This window comes from Spodoptera frugiperda, chromosome 5, assembly GCF_023101765.2.
Source record: "Spodoptera frugiperda isolate SF20-4 chromosome 5, AGI-APGP_CSIRO_Sfru_2.0, whole genome shotgun sequence".
In the NCBI taxonomy this organism is placed as follows: domain Eukaryota; kingdom Metazoa; phylum Arthropoda; class Insecta; order Lepidoptera; family Noctuidae; genus Spodoptera; species Spodoptera frugiperda.
The window spans coordinates 6,158,750-6,174,433 of NC_064216.1; the positions used below are offsets into that span (position 1 = coordinate 6,158,750).

The 15,684-nt window shown below is 33.1% G+C and overlaps 1 protein-coding gene across 1 annotated transcript in view; it reads left to right on the top strand.

Annotated features, from left to right (window-relative positions):
• LOC118271948 (uncharacterized transporter slc-17.2) overlaps positions 1 to 15,384 on the top strand; it is a 29,408-nt gene extending 14,024 nt beyond the window's left edge. Inside the window, exons 3-9 of the mRNA XM_035588218.2 lie at positions 3,566 to 3,650; positions 5,288 to 5,530; positions 9,541 to 9,712; positions 10,946 to 11,091; positions 11,770 to 11,990; positions 12,221 to 12,521; positions 12,663 to 15,384. Coding sequence (XP_035444111.1) covers positions 3,566 to 3,650; positions 5,288 to 5,530; positions 9,541 to 9,712; positions 10,946 to 11,091; positions 11,770 to 11,990; positions 12,221 to 12,521; positions 12,663 to 12,866 — 1,372 coding nt within the window. The 3' untranslated portion in view covers positions 12,867 to 15,384. The remainder of the gene's footprint in view (positions 1 to 3,565; positions 3,651 to 5,287; positions 5,531 to 9,540; positions 9,713 to 10,945; positions 11,092 to 11,769; positions 11,991 to 12,220; positions 12,522 to 12,662) is intronic.
• The last annotated feature ends 300 nt before the right edge of the window (positions 15,385 to 15,684 follow it).

Consider the following 15,684-nt stretch of genomic DNA (forward strand, 5'->3'; position numbering starts at 1 on the left):
TTAAAAGTTGATTGTTAGACAAAACAATAACAAGATACTTGAAGCAGTTTGTTACTGGGGAGCAATACATAATAATCTCGAGAAGCTGGAAACTGTCGAACGACGTCGATTACTATATTCTGAGATCGATCGATTGGTATCCTAACACCCTTAGGTAGGTATTTGAGGTTGTCAGTTTTCACTTTCCATTTTCCCCATCAGCTGAGAGGCCTTCGTCCTATTTATTACTTGGTTTTCTTATACTATAAAAATAGTATTCAAGGAAATATTTTATTTATTTTTATTGACGTACAAAACTTTCCTTTCTTTGTTTTTTTCTATTGTTTTCAATATTAATTTTATCAATAATTATGGCAATAACTTTCATTTATTAATCTAAACAAGTTACTCAATTACTCGTATCTCAAAATTGACAAAACGGACAGTATTTGCGAAGAATTTTGTGGTACTTTTCGGATCATGATAGAATACTTTAGTTTTCTGATAAAATTGTTAAAAGTATTTTGTTCGACACAGTAAATAATAAAATGTAATGAATGATGAATGGCTTCCTAAAACTACTATAAGATACTTTCTATGTCCTAATTTTTTGTGAAAAGTTGAAAAATATTAGTTTTGAATGAAGTTTTTGCTAACTAAGATGTAGGTATAATCATCAGCGATGCATGACGATAGATTGTAAGGAAGCTGTGCCGTGGTGCAAGATGTATAAACTGCATGTGCATCCAACTGCAACGCTACATACAGAATCAGATTAAATATCATTTAGGTATTACACACCATTAGAATAATTAGCTAAATCCTTTTAACGTTAAGATTTTTTTACCATTTGGTGGGAATTTTTGTAGGATTATCTTTTTTTTTAGGCCATTGTTATTCAGATTCAAGTATTACGTTGTTTTTATTAGATCATCATAATTAACTTGTTATAAATAAAAATATTAATATGTTCTCAACATTTAGCAGAGATGAGTTTTTTACCATTTAAGTATGTATAAAATGAACACATTTTAACGGACTTAAAAAACCAAGGCGTTTTTCACACGTAGTTCATTGAAAATTTTTATAATATTTCTATTATTTATAGTGTAATTGATTGTGTAGCACCTTTTGAAAACATACACGTTGCAATTTCCGTGAAATTTAGACATGATACATAATTATTTCATTTCAAAAGTGTTAATAAGCACCGTCTTAAATTATTTAGAAAGTTACAGTCTAGATTACACTAATTAGTTTAGATTAAAAAAAGTGTTACCTTAATATGTGTAATTGCTATCTGCGATTACTCACTAATTGACTGTTCTAAGAACACAATCATAACATATAAAATATATAGCAACTTCTTGACGTTCAAAAGTGCCTTCTCGGTCTATTTTAAATAAGTAATTTTGACTTTGAGCACAATTTATTTGTAATTTCTCATAAAAATCCAATCTAAATGTTCAAGGTGCAATAATAGATAGTTGGTCAATTATGTTTCAGTTTGTGGAGGTCATTGATCCTACTTTGTTTTTTAAATACTTTATAAAAATATAGTGAAAGTTTTGCCTGTTGTTTGTTATTTATTTCAGTAGGTAACATCTTACTTTTTTTTCAAGGAAATACAAGTGATGTTTACAAGTTAGTCTGTTTAGCGTGTTTATTCAAATCATATTTTTATTAACTACTTTATCTATTAGTTCCATGAAATAAATAATTTGGATAATAACTACGTCTATAGTAACAAGAATCTCTAAGGAGCTATTTTTTTATCCGGAAACATAAACGTCTGTAAGTTGAGCGGTTTTGTCGACGGACATTTTAATTCTAACAATATTCAGCTATTTATTAGGAAAAACCCGCAAATTGCTAGACTTTTCGCCGTTCTCTAATATAAGTATGACTCATGAAGGAGACCTTGGTAAAAAAATGTGCATATTAAATATGCGGTTAACACGTGAGGCCGATATCCAATGCTTCAAATCGCATCAGTTCGCCACGCGTTGCCGGACACGTGCCGCCAACATTCTCACGATCATCGCACTAACAGTACCACTATATTACTTATAATCACTCTAATTGTTACTTTATTACTTTCCGTATAACAGAACTGAGATATTTTCATATTTTCAACACTACATATGTAATAAACAAGTAAATAAACTGGTTTATACATAAACTTCACGTCTGCACGTGAGCTCGACAGTTAAGTAACGAATGCATAATTAGTTTAAATCTTAGCAATTTGTTTAATAATAATATAATTATATATAATAACATCTCTGTGCATCTGTTATGTAAGGATGCAGTAGCTTTCATAATAACCATTAGAGAAAAGAAAGAGAAACATTCTGAAAATTATTTCCTTGTCATTAAGGTCTAAGAATAAACGTAGATGTGTCATAATATGACTCTGTTAATGCACTTTTATGACGTAAAGTTAATTAACATCGTCCATGGTAAACACTCACTTATCTTTCATTCGATTTCAGTAATACGTGTCAACTGTTTACGACTTTTCATGTGTATTGGCTATGTACCTATATGACGATGTTAACTTACATAGCTCACTGTTGTTAGAAATACCTATATTTTAGTTTCGGTTCGAAATAGGCTCATTGCAAAAAGAGTAATCCTATAACTTTATCTAAAAAAGTACGTGTACGTAATAAGTGTTTCAGGTCATATTTTATTTGAAACTAGCTTCTGCCAGCGTTTTCGAATTCCAGTGGGATAAAAAGTAGCCTATGTGTTATTCCATACCAAATTTTACCCCTGTTTCAAATTTCATGTCTATCCCTTCAGTTGTTTTGACGTGAAGCAGTAACAAACAAACAAACATACATACAAACTTTCGCATTTATAATATTAGTAGGATTACTCCATCCTGTTTCTAAATACACGTATTGCAAAAATTATCTCAGTATTTCTGCAAGTTAAACAATTATGTTCCTGCAATTAACATAATTTTCGTAACATAAGTAAATAGTAAGTAGCAGTCTTTACCCAGCTTATTGCATTGTGCGATTATAACGTCTGCTTGAGGTTTCCGCAGTGACGTCACGCGTGTGTTCGTGTTAAGTAACAATTAGTGGCTCAATGAAAACTGAGTAATGTTGACAACAGATTGTATACACGGACTGTGGATTATATTAGATTTAGTTTTAAAACTATGTTAATGGATTAGGTTTAGCATATTTGGTTTATCTTTTAATTCTACAAAACCTTTTAAGCTTGCTTTGAATGTAACTTCATTGGGGTTACTTTTTCTTAAAAGTATTTTGTTTTGTTATTCATGTAGACAACATGCAAGCAAACAAATTAAGCAAGCAAATTAATATTTGCTTGCATGTTGTCTGCTTTTAGACTCAACAGTTAAAGCAAAACATTTATTAAACTATTTATTTTGCGTAATTCCTAGTTCTAGCTACATTTTTAAATAAAATTTGTCTGTGCTAGAATAAAACTAGGTACTGATCTATGCATATTGGTTCAATGTTTGTAATAGGATCACGTATTTATAATCAGATAGTTGAGACATTTATATTTATGTACACAATAGTTATTTCATTGTAATTCACAGGGTGAAAAGCGAGTGCGAGGCCATTGTGACAAACGACACTTCGTTGTATAACAGTACCGTGGTCACCAAGCGAGAACTAAGACAGGTAATATTATATTTTATACTAAATACTTACTATATAACCTTCAAGAAAAAGAAAGCAAACGTCTTGCCGTTTATCTCCGAAGGGTAGGCAGAGGTGCACATTACGGCAAGTAATGCCGCTATACAATGTACACCCACTTTTTAGCATTTGTGTTATAAGTCCCATGTAACAGAGGGTGAGCCTATTGCCATATACTGGGCACAATCCCAGACTCCGTGGAACTACTGAGATTTTTAAAAAAAAACGAAATAATCCAATAATAATTTGCCCGATCCGGGAATCAACCCCTTGACCAGCAGTCGCACTTGCGACCACTCGAACATCGCGGGAGTCACATATATAACCTTTAAATGTTCTAAAATAAGTAGTAATGACTACAATATAACATCTATCCTTCTCCTTCATAGTCTTATCCTTTCTTTTTAAGATCTTTATATATAGAATCTTTCCAAGACATTAATGAAGGTTTTCAATTCTTCCCAATCGGATTCTATAGTTACAAAATTACTAAATATATGAACTAAACAATTTTACTTTTTTACTAACTTTTTAATTTATGCACGTTCAATTTTATGCACGTGTTGCTTTTTGTAAATTATGTTTTTTAAAACAATGGACACACGGTCTCGTCTTTTTATTCGTACGTTCCACCGTAACATGTAGGTAGTATAACGTAGGTATATATTCACGCGACCTATTCATGAATGGTTTTCTATTCATCGTATCGCCATGCGAATTTTCCGTAACACAGGTGTGTCTTGAAAATTAAAACCTTCATTTTAACTCTCATTTAAACAGTGTTTTCATTAATGCCTTATATTAATTTTAAATGTGACTTGTCAAATATAATGGAATCGCAGAATAATAGCCATATTTCACGGTTAGGTTTTTCTGTTGATTAATTTACTAAATTGTGAATTATAATAATTTTGTATGACATGTTTTGATAAGAATATAAATTATGTTGGAATAAGAAGAGGCTTTAGTAATACCTTAGTCATTTATATTAACAGGTAAAGATCGTTGGTTATAAACCAATGTTTGTACATATATTTATTTATGTCATAGTCAACAAAGAGATATGAGATTTTATTACTAGAAATGAGTACTTCAAACATTCATGCGGTGGCAAGGTAAATAATAATAAAGAGGTTTAACGGCTTTACATACTACGGCTACATACTACCTACCGGGTTTATTGTTTACTAATAGCAATGTATGAACTGAAAAGCGAAATATGGGACATTTTAGAACTAACCTTAACTACAGCGTGTATTATTTACACACATAAAAGTCAAAGTCAAAAGTCAACATTATTTATTTCAAATATACCAGGAAGGTACTTTTGAACGTTAAAGCAAATATTACATTATTAAAAAAATCAAATTGTCTGTCTGTCGGTCAGTCCTCTAGTGAAGCTATTTGCTCGTTCCATAGTGTACATTTCTATGGACATCTATCTATCCTAAGGATATACATAAATGTAGTATAAGTAATGTAATCACTTTTAATTCCTGTAAGAGTAGTCATTTTTGACCAGTTATTGTTTCCAGCATTCAGTATTATCTAGAGATCAAATCCGATACCTACCAACAAAATGATTAAAACAGTTTTAAAATAAATAATTTTTTGTACAGCCAGATGGAGTGGTTACCTTCGATTGGACAGCTCAGCAGCAGGCTTACGTGCTGTCCGGATACTTCTGGGGGTACTCCATCTCCTGCCTGGTAGGAGGAACCGCCGCCGAGTTCTGGGGTCCAAGGAAGCTGGTCTTCGTCACCATGCTGTTGATCGCCATCCTGACTATCTTGAGTCCTCAGGCAGCAAGAATACATTATATGGCACTCGTGGCTGTCAGATTCGTCAGTGGATTAGCAGCGGTAAGTTATTATTATTTTGTACTCATGTTATTCTTTAAATATAAGAAATATAAAAAATATGATGCCAAGAATAGTCATTCCGAAATGGTCAAAAAGTAAAAAGATAGATATTATTTATTGCGGATTGCAAATTTTATACGCGATCTACCTTTTTACAAGCTTGAAGCAAAGCAAAGCTTGAAGCTTCACAAGCTTGAAGTCACAAGCTCATAGCCATATTTACTTATTTATATACATAATGTTTTATTATATTGTTACAAAGCGTTGACCATTTTTTGTCATTATAAATAATATTTACTTGAGTTTCAATTGAGAGTTAATTAATTCCTTAATAAAAATACTTTGATAATCATCAATTCAAAAACAAAATTAGATTTTACATCATAAATATGAGATTATCAAACGACAGAGACAACAACAAAAAATAGCAACGTTCCTTTTCGTCTTATTATTTAATTCGATGTAAGAATATAGGTAGAGATCTTAGTTCCTTCAAGAACAGGCATTTGCATAATAATTTGGTATTCGAAGACCAACGACCATTAGATTTTTATAATTAGACACAACCTACATAGAATTAAATGTCATATTATTTAAATATCGTAGTGTACAAGCATGTTTCTTTGTCCAAATTAATAAACTCTGTAATCTATTCGGTATTCAGTACATAACTCAATATACTCATAATTCTCAATGACAATCGTAATTATACGTTTTAATGAAAATGGAAACTACAATCTGAATTTATTGTTAAAGCTGTGTCTCGTTCTGTCTTAGCGTATACGCCATTTGCTATTTTTATAAAAGATAACTACATATTATGTATGTATTTATCATTTTTTGTTTAAAGTTACAAAGTTTGATAACACCATTACAATAACAAAAAACGTACGGTACCATTTAACTGTGGGATTCGGCATGAATGGGCCGGTTCGACCGGAGTGATAATACAGCCTCATAGAAAACCGATGTAAAACAGGGGTATTTCGGTGAGTGAGGTTACCGGAGGCCCAATTACCCCCTTCCTAATCTTCCCAAATCCTGATTCCCCAACAACCCTTTAATTCCTAACCCCAAAAGGCATTTAAAGTTATTACGTGAGCAAGGGACATCTAGATTAATTTTTACATGTATAGGTAGACAAACAAATAGTAATTTACTTGTACACTTTATCTATGATTGTAAATAAGTATTTATGTACTTACATGTACTTTATGATGCTGGCATAATTACAGTATACCAAGATTTTAGTGAGATACTGATTTTAATTGCTTATAATTCAAGTATTAATTAGCATATCCAATTGTACTTATGTGCTATGAATGGGTATTTTAAAAGGACTTTATGGAAAAGGTATAACGACGACTTGAAAAGTAATGATTTCAATATTATATGCATAAGCATCTCTTTTTTTCATTTTATATCTAATAAAATCTAAATTCATGTAAGAAGACCTAAAATTCCTAAGAGGTGTAAACAAAAATATTGACAAACTTTCTATCATTTGAAGCTATTAATATACAACATAGAATTTTGCTTTTAATTCTAGCATTTATTAAATCATACTACACGAATACAAAGCTAAACTAACGTTAGGTACATATTTCTTGGAAATAATTAATTTAACTGTCTATTCGAAGTCCTTTTCTAAAAGGCTATAATAAAACCGCAAGCAATTTGTAACAGTCGTAAAAGTGTGGTATTACTGAAGGAAATAAAGCTTATTATACACAGGTACTTATTATAGGTACAGTTATTTTCCTTTTAAAGTGCGCTTCATCGCATTCATTTTCAATTTACCGAAGTAGATAAGGCACATAACTACATTTGCAAACATGTTTTATGATACTTTAACGTTTATGACACGAGAAATTACGGATTCCATGAATTGAATTAATAGTACAAATACATATTAACTGTATTCTCACCTGTAGTTAGGTTTTGTAAAATAAACATTTAGAAACATTCACACGTTCAGAAATTGTCATTAAAATAGTAAGTGTATGTAATATATGTATATAAGTATCTTTAATATACAGTGGAAAACTTACAATGTCTATACCTACATTTATAAATAGCAACAAGAACAACATCTTCAGTTTTCAGTGCAATCTCTCCTAAATTCAAAGAGACCACTAAGATAGATGACACTTTAAGTCATTTTTCTTTTCACTTATAAATCACATCTAACAGTACAAGTTCGTTGGTGTTGTTTAGTTAAGTGACAGTCACACACAGACAAGTCTTTCCTCAAATTGGTAAACAATAATAAATGTCTGCACCATACTCTCAGCAGAAATGAAGATTAATGCGTCTTTATTATACCATAAAATGAAACATGTTCGTATAGGTAGGTACTTTTTTGCCTAAAGCCTTGTAAGCCAAACCCATTCCGCTACTATAAGAAACAAATTACAACGACCTCAAACTATGATATTTAATAGACGCCAGTTTAGGAGAACGCTAATACAAGCAAAGATGACTCCTAATTTCCCACGGCCATTATATATTTATGGTAGTGCCAATTGTATTTATTTCAATGTAAATTAACCTGTTCATGAATACTTCTAAAAACTTACCAACAAACTGAATAGTCTAGCAAAACATTATTCAGTTATTTTAAATGAACGGAGGTTTTTCGCATATTTTATGTTCATACTTATGTTGAAGCGTTTATGACAGCTAGAGAACATTTTTTTGCGATAATCGTTATCTGTTGAACAATAATTTCATATTTATGAATACACGTAGGTACATAGAAGTTCGCAGAATGTTCTCTCGGTGTTTATGGAAATGGTGGACTTATTATGATCAGTCAACGTATCGGCGTTGATGCAATTTTGTTCCTTATTGCCCAAAGAATAGGGTATATCTAGGAATTGCCACTGTATAAGTAACAGCGATTTAATGAAGTCGTTACTCAATTGTTGTCACTCGACGTAATTAATATAACCTACGTCATAATAATTTTCAAAGGCATGTCAACGTATAGGAATTATGGTCGTCTTTGTAATTTAAACTAAATCAAGAAGTTGTTAGTAGATTTAATCTTTGTCTGTACGTTGCGTTGAAGTAAGTGATTTACAGTGGCCTTGTGTCCAACACCTTCGCTGTCTTAGCCACAACCTGTGTTTTATGGAGGCTTTATAATTTTACACAACTATTTGTATTTATGGACATAGTCTATATGGGTGGCGTAAGAGCTGGGCTACAAAACAATAAAAGATTCTTCCAATCTTTGCATGTCCTTAGCATTTAAAAGGCATCACTGCCTTTTTTAACTAAATATTCATAATTTCAGAATATCATTGATTGTTGACATTTCCTTAACAGGATTGTAAACAAATCTGTCACTTAGATAGCGCGTAGCCGCTGAGTAGCTACGAGTATTACGTAGTCTTGGCGTATCCAAAAAGTAGTCATGGCGTAGCCCGTAAGTAGCCATATCGTATGTACAGTGAAACTATGGTAATATGATGTTTTGTAGTCATAATGATACATTTAAGTCATTTTTAGCACATTTGCCTAAAGAGCCCTTTAAGCCCTTGTATTAACAAAGGTTGTTAGTGCGGTTATTTAGATTATATTATTTCGAAATTCCCAGTAATAGTACATGATTTGGTATTTCTAGTACTGTCCAGTACAGTTACTGTACAGTTATTATTATAGTTTGAACAGACGTGGAATATAACTTCAATGTGGCATGGTGTAACAGTAGCCATGACAAGTTACGTGTTATTAATGTAATCTGTGTCATCGATGCTATTGTACATATTTTTGCACGGTCTACTCGGGAAGAATTTTAAATAGAGACTAGTTCTAATACTGTTTGTACACAATATGACACAAGTGTCTTATTTTGGATTGCAATTTATATGTCTAAGACAGATTAGACTGTAGGACGTGCGAATTCTATTAAAAAATCGAATTGTTGAAATCAATTACGGGATCTTAAGTATTCCAAGGGAATCTTATGCCACATTATGTAAATAATATATCGGTTGTTTCAGGGATTCCTGTTTCCTTCACTTCACGCATTAGTGGCTCACTGGGCGCCTCCCCAGGAGAAGGGCAAGTTCGTGAGCGCTCTGCTAGGTGGCGCTATCGGTACTGTAGTCACCTGGTCGCTAACAGGACCTCTTATTGAAAACTTCGGATGGGATTACGCGTTTTATGTTCCCGGTAAGTATTTTTTAAAGAGTCGTAGCAAATATGTTTATTCTTTGCGAAGAAATATGTGTTATGTTGATTGGCTAATCTTTAATTTTGAAATTTTTAATCTTTAATGTATGGAGTTTGTAAATTTTACATTATGATAGATTTTCAATACTTATTTTATTTATAATATATTACACAATTTATAATCTAAAAATATCTTAACTGCTATTCGATACATGGGATTTCCTCTACCTACATCATTCTTTATCAAAAATGCCAGGCTTAGCTTGCTTTGCAACTTTAAAATAAATTAAAGCGATGGCAGACTTGTTCCCATAAATTTATGCAGGAACGTATTATTACGCTTATTTCTTTTTTGGGGTGAGCGAACTCCCGGTGTAACTGTACGAAATGCGTCACCTTAAATTATGTATTCTCAAAGGACACATCGTTTATCGAGATGAGAGAATTTACATAAGTATTATGTAACAGCCGCAAATGACAGTATAATTACCTAACTATAATATTTTGGTCGACAATAACTATAGATATTTGTAGTATATTTTAACTATATCTATTACTGTTTTATTAATTCTTCGAGTTGTTTATTCAACTTGAATGCAAATTTTTAAATAATAAAATTAAAAAAACTTGCAATATCTTGCTATTTATAAATAAAGTATTCGGTTTTTCGATTATTTGAGTGCTAGCTAGCTCTTCTATTTTTTAAATTCGACAGACAGTAATAATTTCTTAATACATATTTCTTAATTCTTAAATACAAGGTATCTCAGATAATGGCAGTATTACAAAATTGGCTTTCTTATTACCTACCTCTATTTAAATTCCGAGACGGTGGGTGCTGATTTCTACATAGTTAATTGAGCCGTGACGGGATTGCAGATGTCTTTGAAATAGTTATTACTTCGAGAATTAGTTTAAATGTAACATAATATTAAATACTAATGTTATTTATTTAAATAGGTTAAAATGGAAAAAGGTTGTTTTAATACTTAAAATTTTCAATCTAAAGAAAATAATGAAAATTTTAAGTATGAGTTTTTTATCTTTTGAATCTCAATTTCATTATAACCTTGGTATCGATTCCCTGTTCCTACTCCTGCTCTTCAAACCAGACCCTCAGCAACATGTCAGGTCTTTCGCTGCTCCATATCAAGCAAGCTCCATAAGCAACAGCCCTACTAAGCCCCATCTGTGATCTTCGATCCCTAACGCTTCGTATTTTCCATATTCCAGGAGCAATCGCGTTAGTATGGTGTTTCCTATGGTGGTTTTTGGTTTACGACTCTCCAGTGCAACATCCTCGGATATCTGACGCTGAGAAGAAGTACATCCTTGATGCTATAGGCGACAAAGTTAACCAGAGTTCAACGGAGACTAAGGTAAATACGGGTGATTGTATTAGTATTTTTTTATGACGTCAAGACTTTCTAAACTATTACTTCGCTAAGAATATGTGAAACAAACTGTAGTTAACACATTTTATGATTTTTGAGTGCATACTTGCATAGGTATCTATATAATACTTGAATGTGTCCTTTCTTCTAATAGCAACAACTTAATTCACGACACAGATGCACGGCTCAGATGTCCCTCAACTTAAAACACTCTAATAGGAAAACGACAACTAAATAAATTAGGACATACCTTGAAATTAAATCAGAAAATAAATTCTACTAACATTTTGGCCATGCACAAATACGAATTTTTAGCTTTAATCTATTGCCTTATACATGTTTTACGAGCGACCTCAATGTCAGTGCGTGTTGTTTTGCTCATTAGTAAAATCGTGAGGGTTTTTTATGTTGTGAGGAAGAAACGTGGAGTGATCGGCGATGGTGCAAGGTTTTGAGTCAAAGCCTTCGTAGTACTGTCCTTTAAATACGGTTAAATAGTACACGATAGCTTTAAATGTTACACAATATAAAGTGTTAGAAAGGTTTTTAGTATAATTTCGAGTATCTATACATTATGAATAAATCAAAATCGAAAGATTATTTTACACGATTTCTATTCAAGTTTTATAGACGGTGTTTAAATTTTTTGGTTTTCAATTTCAGGTCGTTCCTCCCTTCAGAAAAATTTTGACATCATTCCCATTCCTTGCGATGGTGATCTTGCACTACGGTAGCAACTGGGGTCTATACTTCGTGATGACAGCGGCTCCCAAGTTCGTGTCCAGTGCCCTCGGCTTCAACCTGACTTCCACCGGCACTCTCTCCTCCCTACCATACCTCGCCAGAATGATATTCTCACTCATATTTGGAGCCATCGGTGACAGGTACCTACATTTATTCAAATATGTACATAATAAACTGCACCGTTAATCAGACATCTGATTTACGAATATAACACCTGTTGCTTATGTAATAAGAACTATTGATAACGGTAATCTGTTGTCCGAGTATAATTTTCAAGACTACCGTTTTGAGTACCTATGTATATATTTTTTTGCCATAATGTGATTGTGATTTTAGTTTAGAAAAGTAACACGCGTGTCTTTGTTTACAGGATCGTCAAACAAAACATCGTATCAACAACGTTTATGAGGAAGTTCTTCTGTCTGTTCTCCCACGTGGTGCCTGGTCTGCTCCTCATCGGGTTAGGATACACGGGCTGCGCACCCATCCTATCTGTAGCCCTAATCACATTCTCCATGGGATCCAACGGTGCGGCCACGCTGACCAACTTGGTGAACCATCAGGACCTGGCACCTAACTTCGCTGGCACACTGTATGGCATTGCCAATGGAATAGGCAACACTGCCGGCTTCGTTACGCCGCTGGTCACTGCTCACTTCACTAAGAATGGAGTAAGTAGTTCAAGTGTTGATTTGTTCATTTAACACTATTTCTTTATAAACATAGCTCATACATAAGTTTTATATTTGCCTCAAGGTACCTGCGGATTTCTATACCAAGTAGTGTGTCTCACCTCTTAACCTCGTTTCCAGAATGGATTCGCAGAATGGCGGCCAGTGTTCATCACGGGTGCGTCGCTGTACATTGCGTCTGCCGGCTACTTCATTCTGTTTGGCACAGCCGAGACTCAATCCTGGAACTACATCGCTCCCGTAGAAGAAGAAGAAGAAGACAAGAGACAGACGAATTCCAACTCCACAACAGATACAACTGTCACGATCTCACCTAAGACATAGGCCGATATATAAGTAGTGCACACAAATGCAACAAGTAACGCGTACATAAGTCTGCAGAATAGGTATTTTTATCCCTAAGTAGTATTTAAGTTTGTATTATTAAATCGCCATAATTATTTAATTACTTGAGCTACAAGATGTCAATATAAGTACATACATTTTTGTTTTTGATACTTTAGTGCTGCTATCTTACTTCGACGTACATACATCATCAACAGCCTGTAAGTGGCCACTGCTGACCAAAAGCCTCTTCATACACAGAGAAGGTTTGAGCATTAATCACCACGCTTGCTCAATGCGGGTTGGCGATTTCAAATTTATAATTATATGAAATGAAATTATAAGCCCAGTACTTTTAGTACGATTGGCGATTTGTATTATTTTACCGATCAATTGTAACTTGTGGATGTGTACTTTAGCTATATTAGCTTTAGAATCGTTTTGAAAATATCGCCAGGCGGGCCAAATGTAATGATGTTGACGATGATGTTACTAAAGATGAATTATGAACATGAAAGTACTGATGGATCAATAAATAAATAAAATAGATTAATGTCGTAAGAAAATAAATGTCTTGATAACATAATAATTTATATTGATGATTCAATGGAGATTCGAAAGCGTATGGTCATACTTAAAATGTTAATTGGATTCGTTATTTCGATAGTGCTTTATAATAATTTATTAATCGACCAGACAGACCTAATACAAAGCGGGAGAATTATAAGATGCTCTCTTTTAGTTGATTCACACAAGTTCATTATAGCGATGACTAACCAACCCGGGTTTCGGTTGCACTAGGTTGGAACTGCAGCGGTTTTGAACCGATTGTATGAAAATCTGGTGCGGGACAAAGCCGCAAGTGCGGGCGCTTACCGCTTACTTAACCGAATTAGTCCAGTCAAATAAGGCAAAATTAGGTAAGAATCTCGGAATGCGAGATACCCAGCTGTAATTTTGTATATACTTGTATATTGACCCCTAAAACTTGTCTCAAAACCTACATATGGTAGGGTGTAAGCAACCCTTAAAATTCAGGGTCAAAGGGCCCAAAAATCGTTTTTTTGCGGTTTTTTCGAAATATCTCATTTCCTATGGGTTTTTGGTAGTTGTATTCAATAGCAATATTGTGAAATACAAAATTTTCTACAACTTTTGTCTGAACTTTTTTTTTATACGGTGAACCGTTTTCGAGATAGAGGGCGGAGAGGGCGCGGTCACTGCATCTCTTCAAAAAATTTTTTTTTCGTCTAATCTATCCGTGATGGTTGTCTATGGATAGGACATTAAAAAATACGTCATGGTTCCTAAAACCATTTTTCGTCAAAATCAATCGTTTGAAAGATAGACGCTTCCAAAGTGGAAAAATGAGGTCTATAGAATGTGTCCTGCCCTCTAACTTTTAAAATAAGTTAGTAAGAAAACTAAAAAAAATATATGCTGTAGATTTTAATGGAAACTTTCAAAGAAAATTGGTTTGAACGAGATATCATAATTAGTTTTTAAGAATTGATACATTTAAAAAAAAAACACACTTAATTTTCCACTTTCTCAATTCTTTTAATCAATTCTTAAAAACTAATTATGATATCTCATTCAAACCAATTTTCGTTGAAAGTTTCCATTAAAATCTATAGCATATATTTTTTTTAGTTTTCTTACTCACTTATTTTAAAAGTTAGAGGGCAGGACACATTCTATAGACCTCATTTTTCTACTTTGGAAGCGTCTATCTTTCAAACGATTGATTTTGACGAAAAATGGTTTTAGGAACCATGACGTATTTTTTAATGTCCTATCCATAGACAACCATCACGGATAGGTTAGACGAAAAAAAATTTTTTGAAGAGATGCAGTGACCGCGCGCTCTCCGCCCTCTATCTCGAAAACGGTTCACCGTATAAAAAAAAAGTTCAGACAAAAGTTGTAGAAAATTTTGTATTCCACAATATTGCTATTGAATACAACTACCAAAAACCCATAGGAAATGAGATATTTCGAAAAAACCGCGAAAAAACGATTTTTGGGCCCTTTGACCCTGAATTTTAAGGGTTGCTTACACCCTATCATATGTAGGTTTTGAGACAAGTTTTAGGGGGTCAATATACAAGTGTATACAAAATTACAGCTGGGTATCTCGAATTCCGAGGTGAATTCCTAAATTGACTGGACTAAATAGCTAGTATTCGGTTTCTAAGTTCCCGATAATTATGACACAGTTCCGCCCTAGTGTTACTGGGCCTATGGGATTGACTATTTTGAAGCTTTGACGTAATTTGTCGTATGTCAATGGCACTCCTATACATTGATATAATATTCGCATAAGTACTTTCGAATTGAATAATGATCATTTATTGTAAATAGCCGAATTATTAATAAATACTTTAATTTAATGACTGTACACAAGTTTTATAAGTTTACTTGAACTATTAAGGTTTTGTTTTATTCGTGACTGTGATGATGATTTAAGAGTGAATTATGTGAATTTTTTAAAAATTAATTAAATTATTCTATATGAGACCTGTTTTTATTTTATTATTAGAAATTAATTATAATATTGTTTTGTGGTCATAGTACAATTTTATGTCACCTTAATAGGTAAGTCTGATTCCTCTAGAATCTAAGTTTGATTCCTATAGAGTTTTTCAAGTTGAGAAGTTTATGACAATATGTTAGTACCTACTACTCCTACCATAGGTACTACTCCTTTTTTTTAGGGGTAATATCATCTAATGACTTTTCCCGCCCTGGGCGAGGCGAGAGGGAGTGTCAGACTCTTACTGACTAAAAACCACCCCGTTCCTACTCCTGCTTGTCG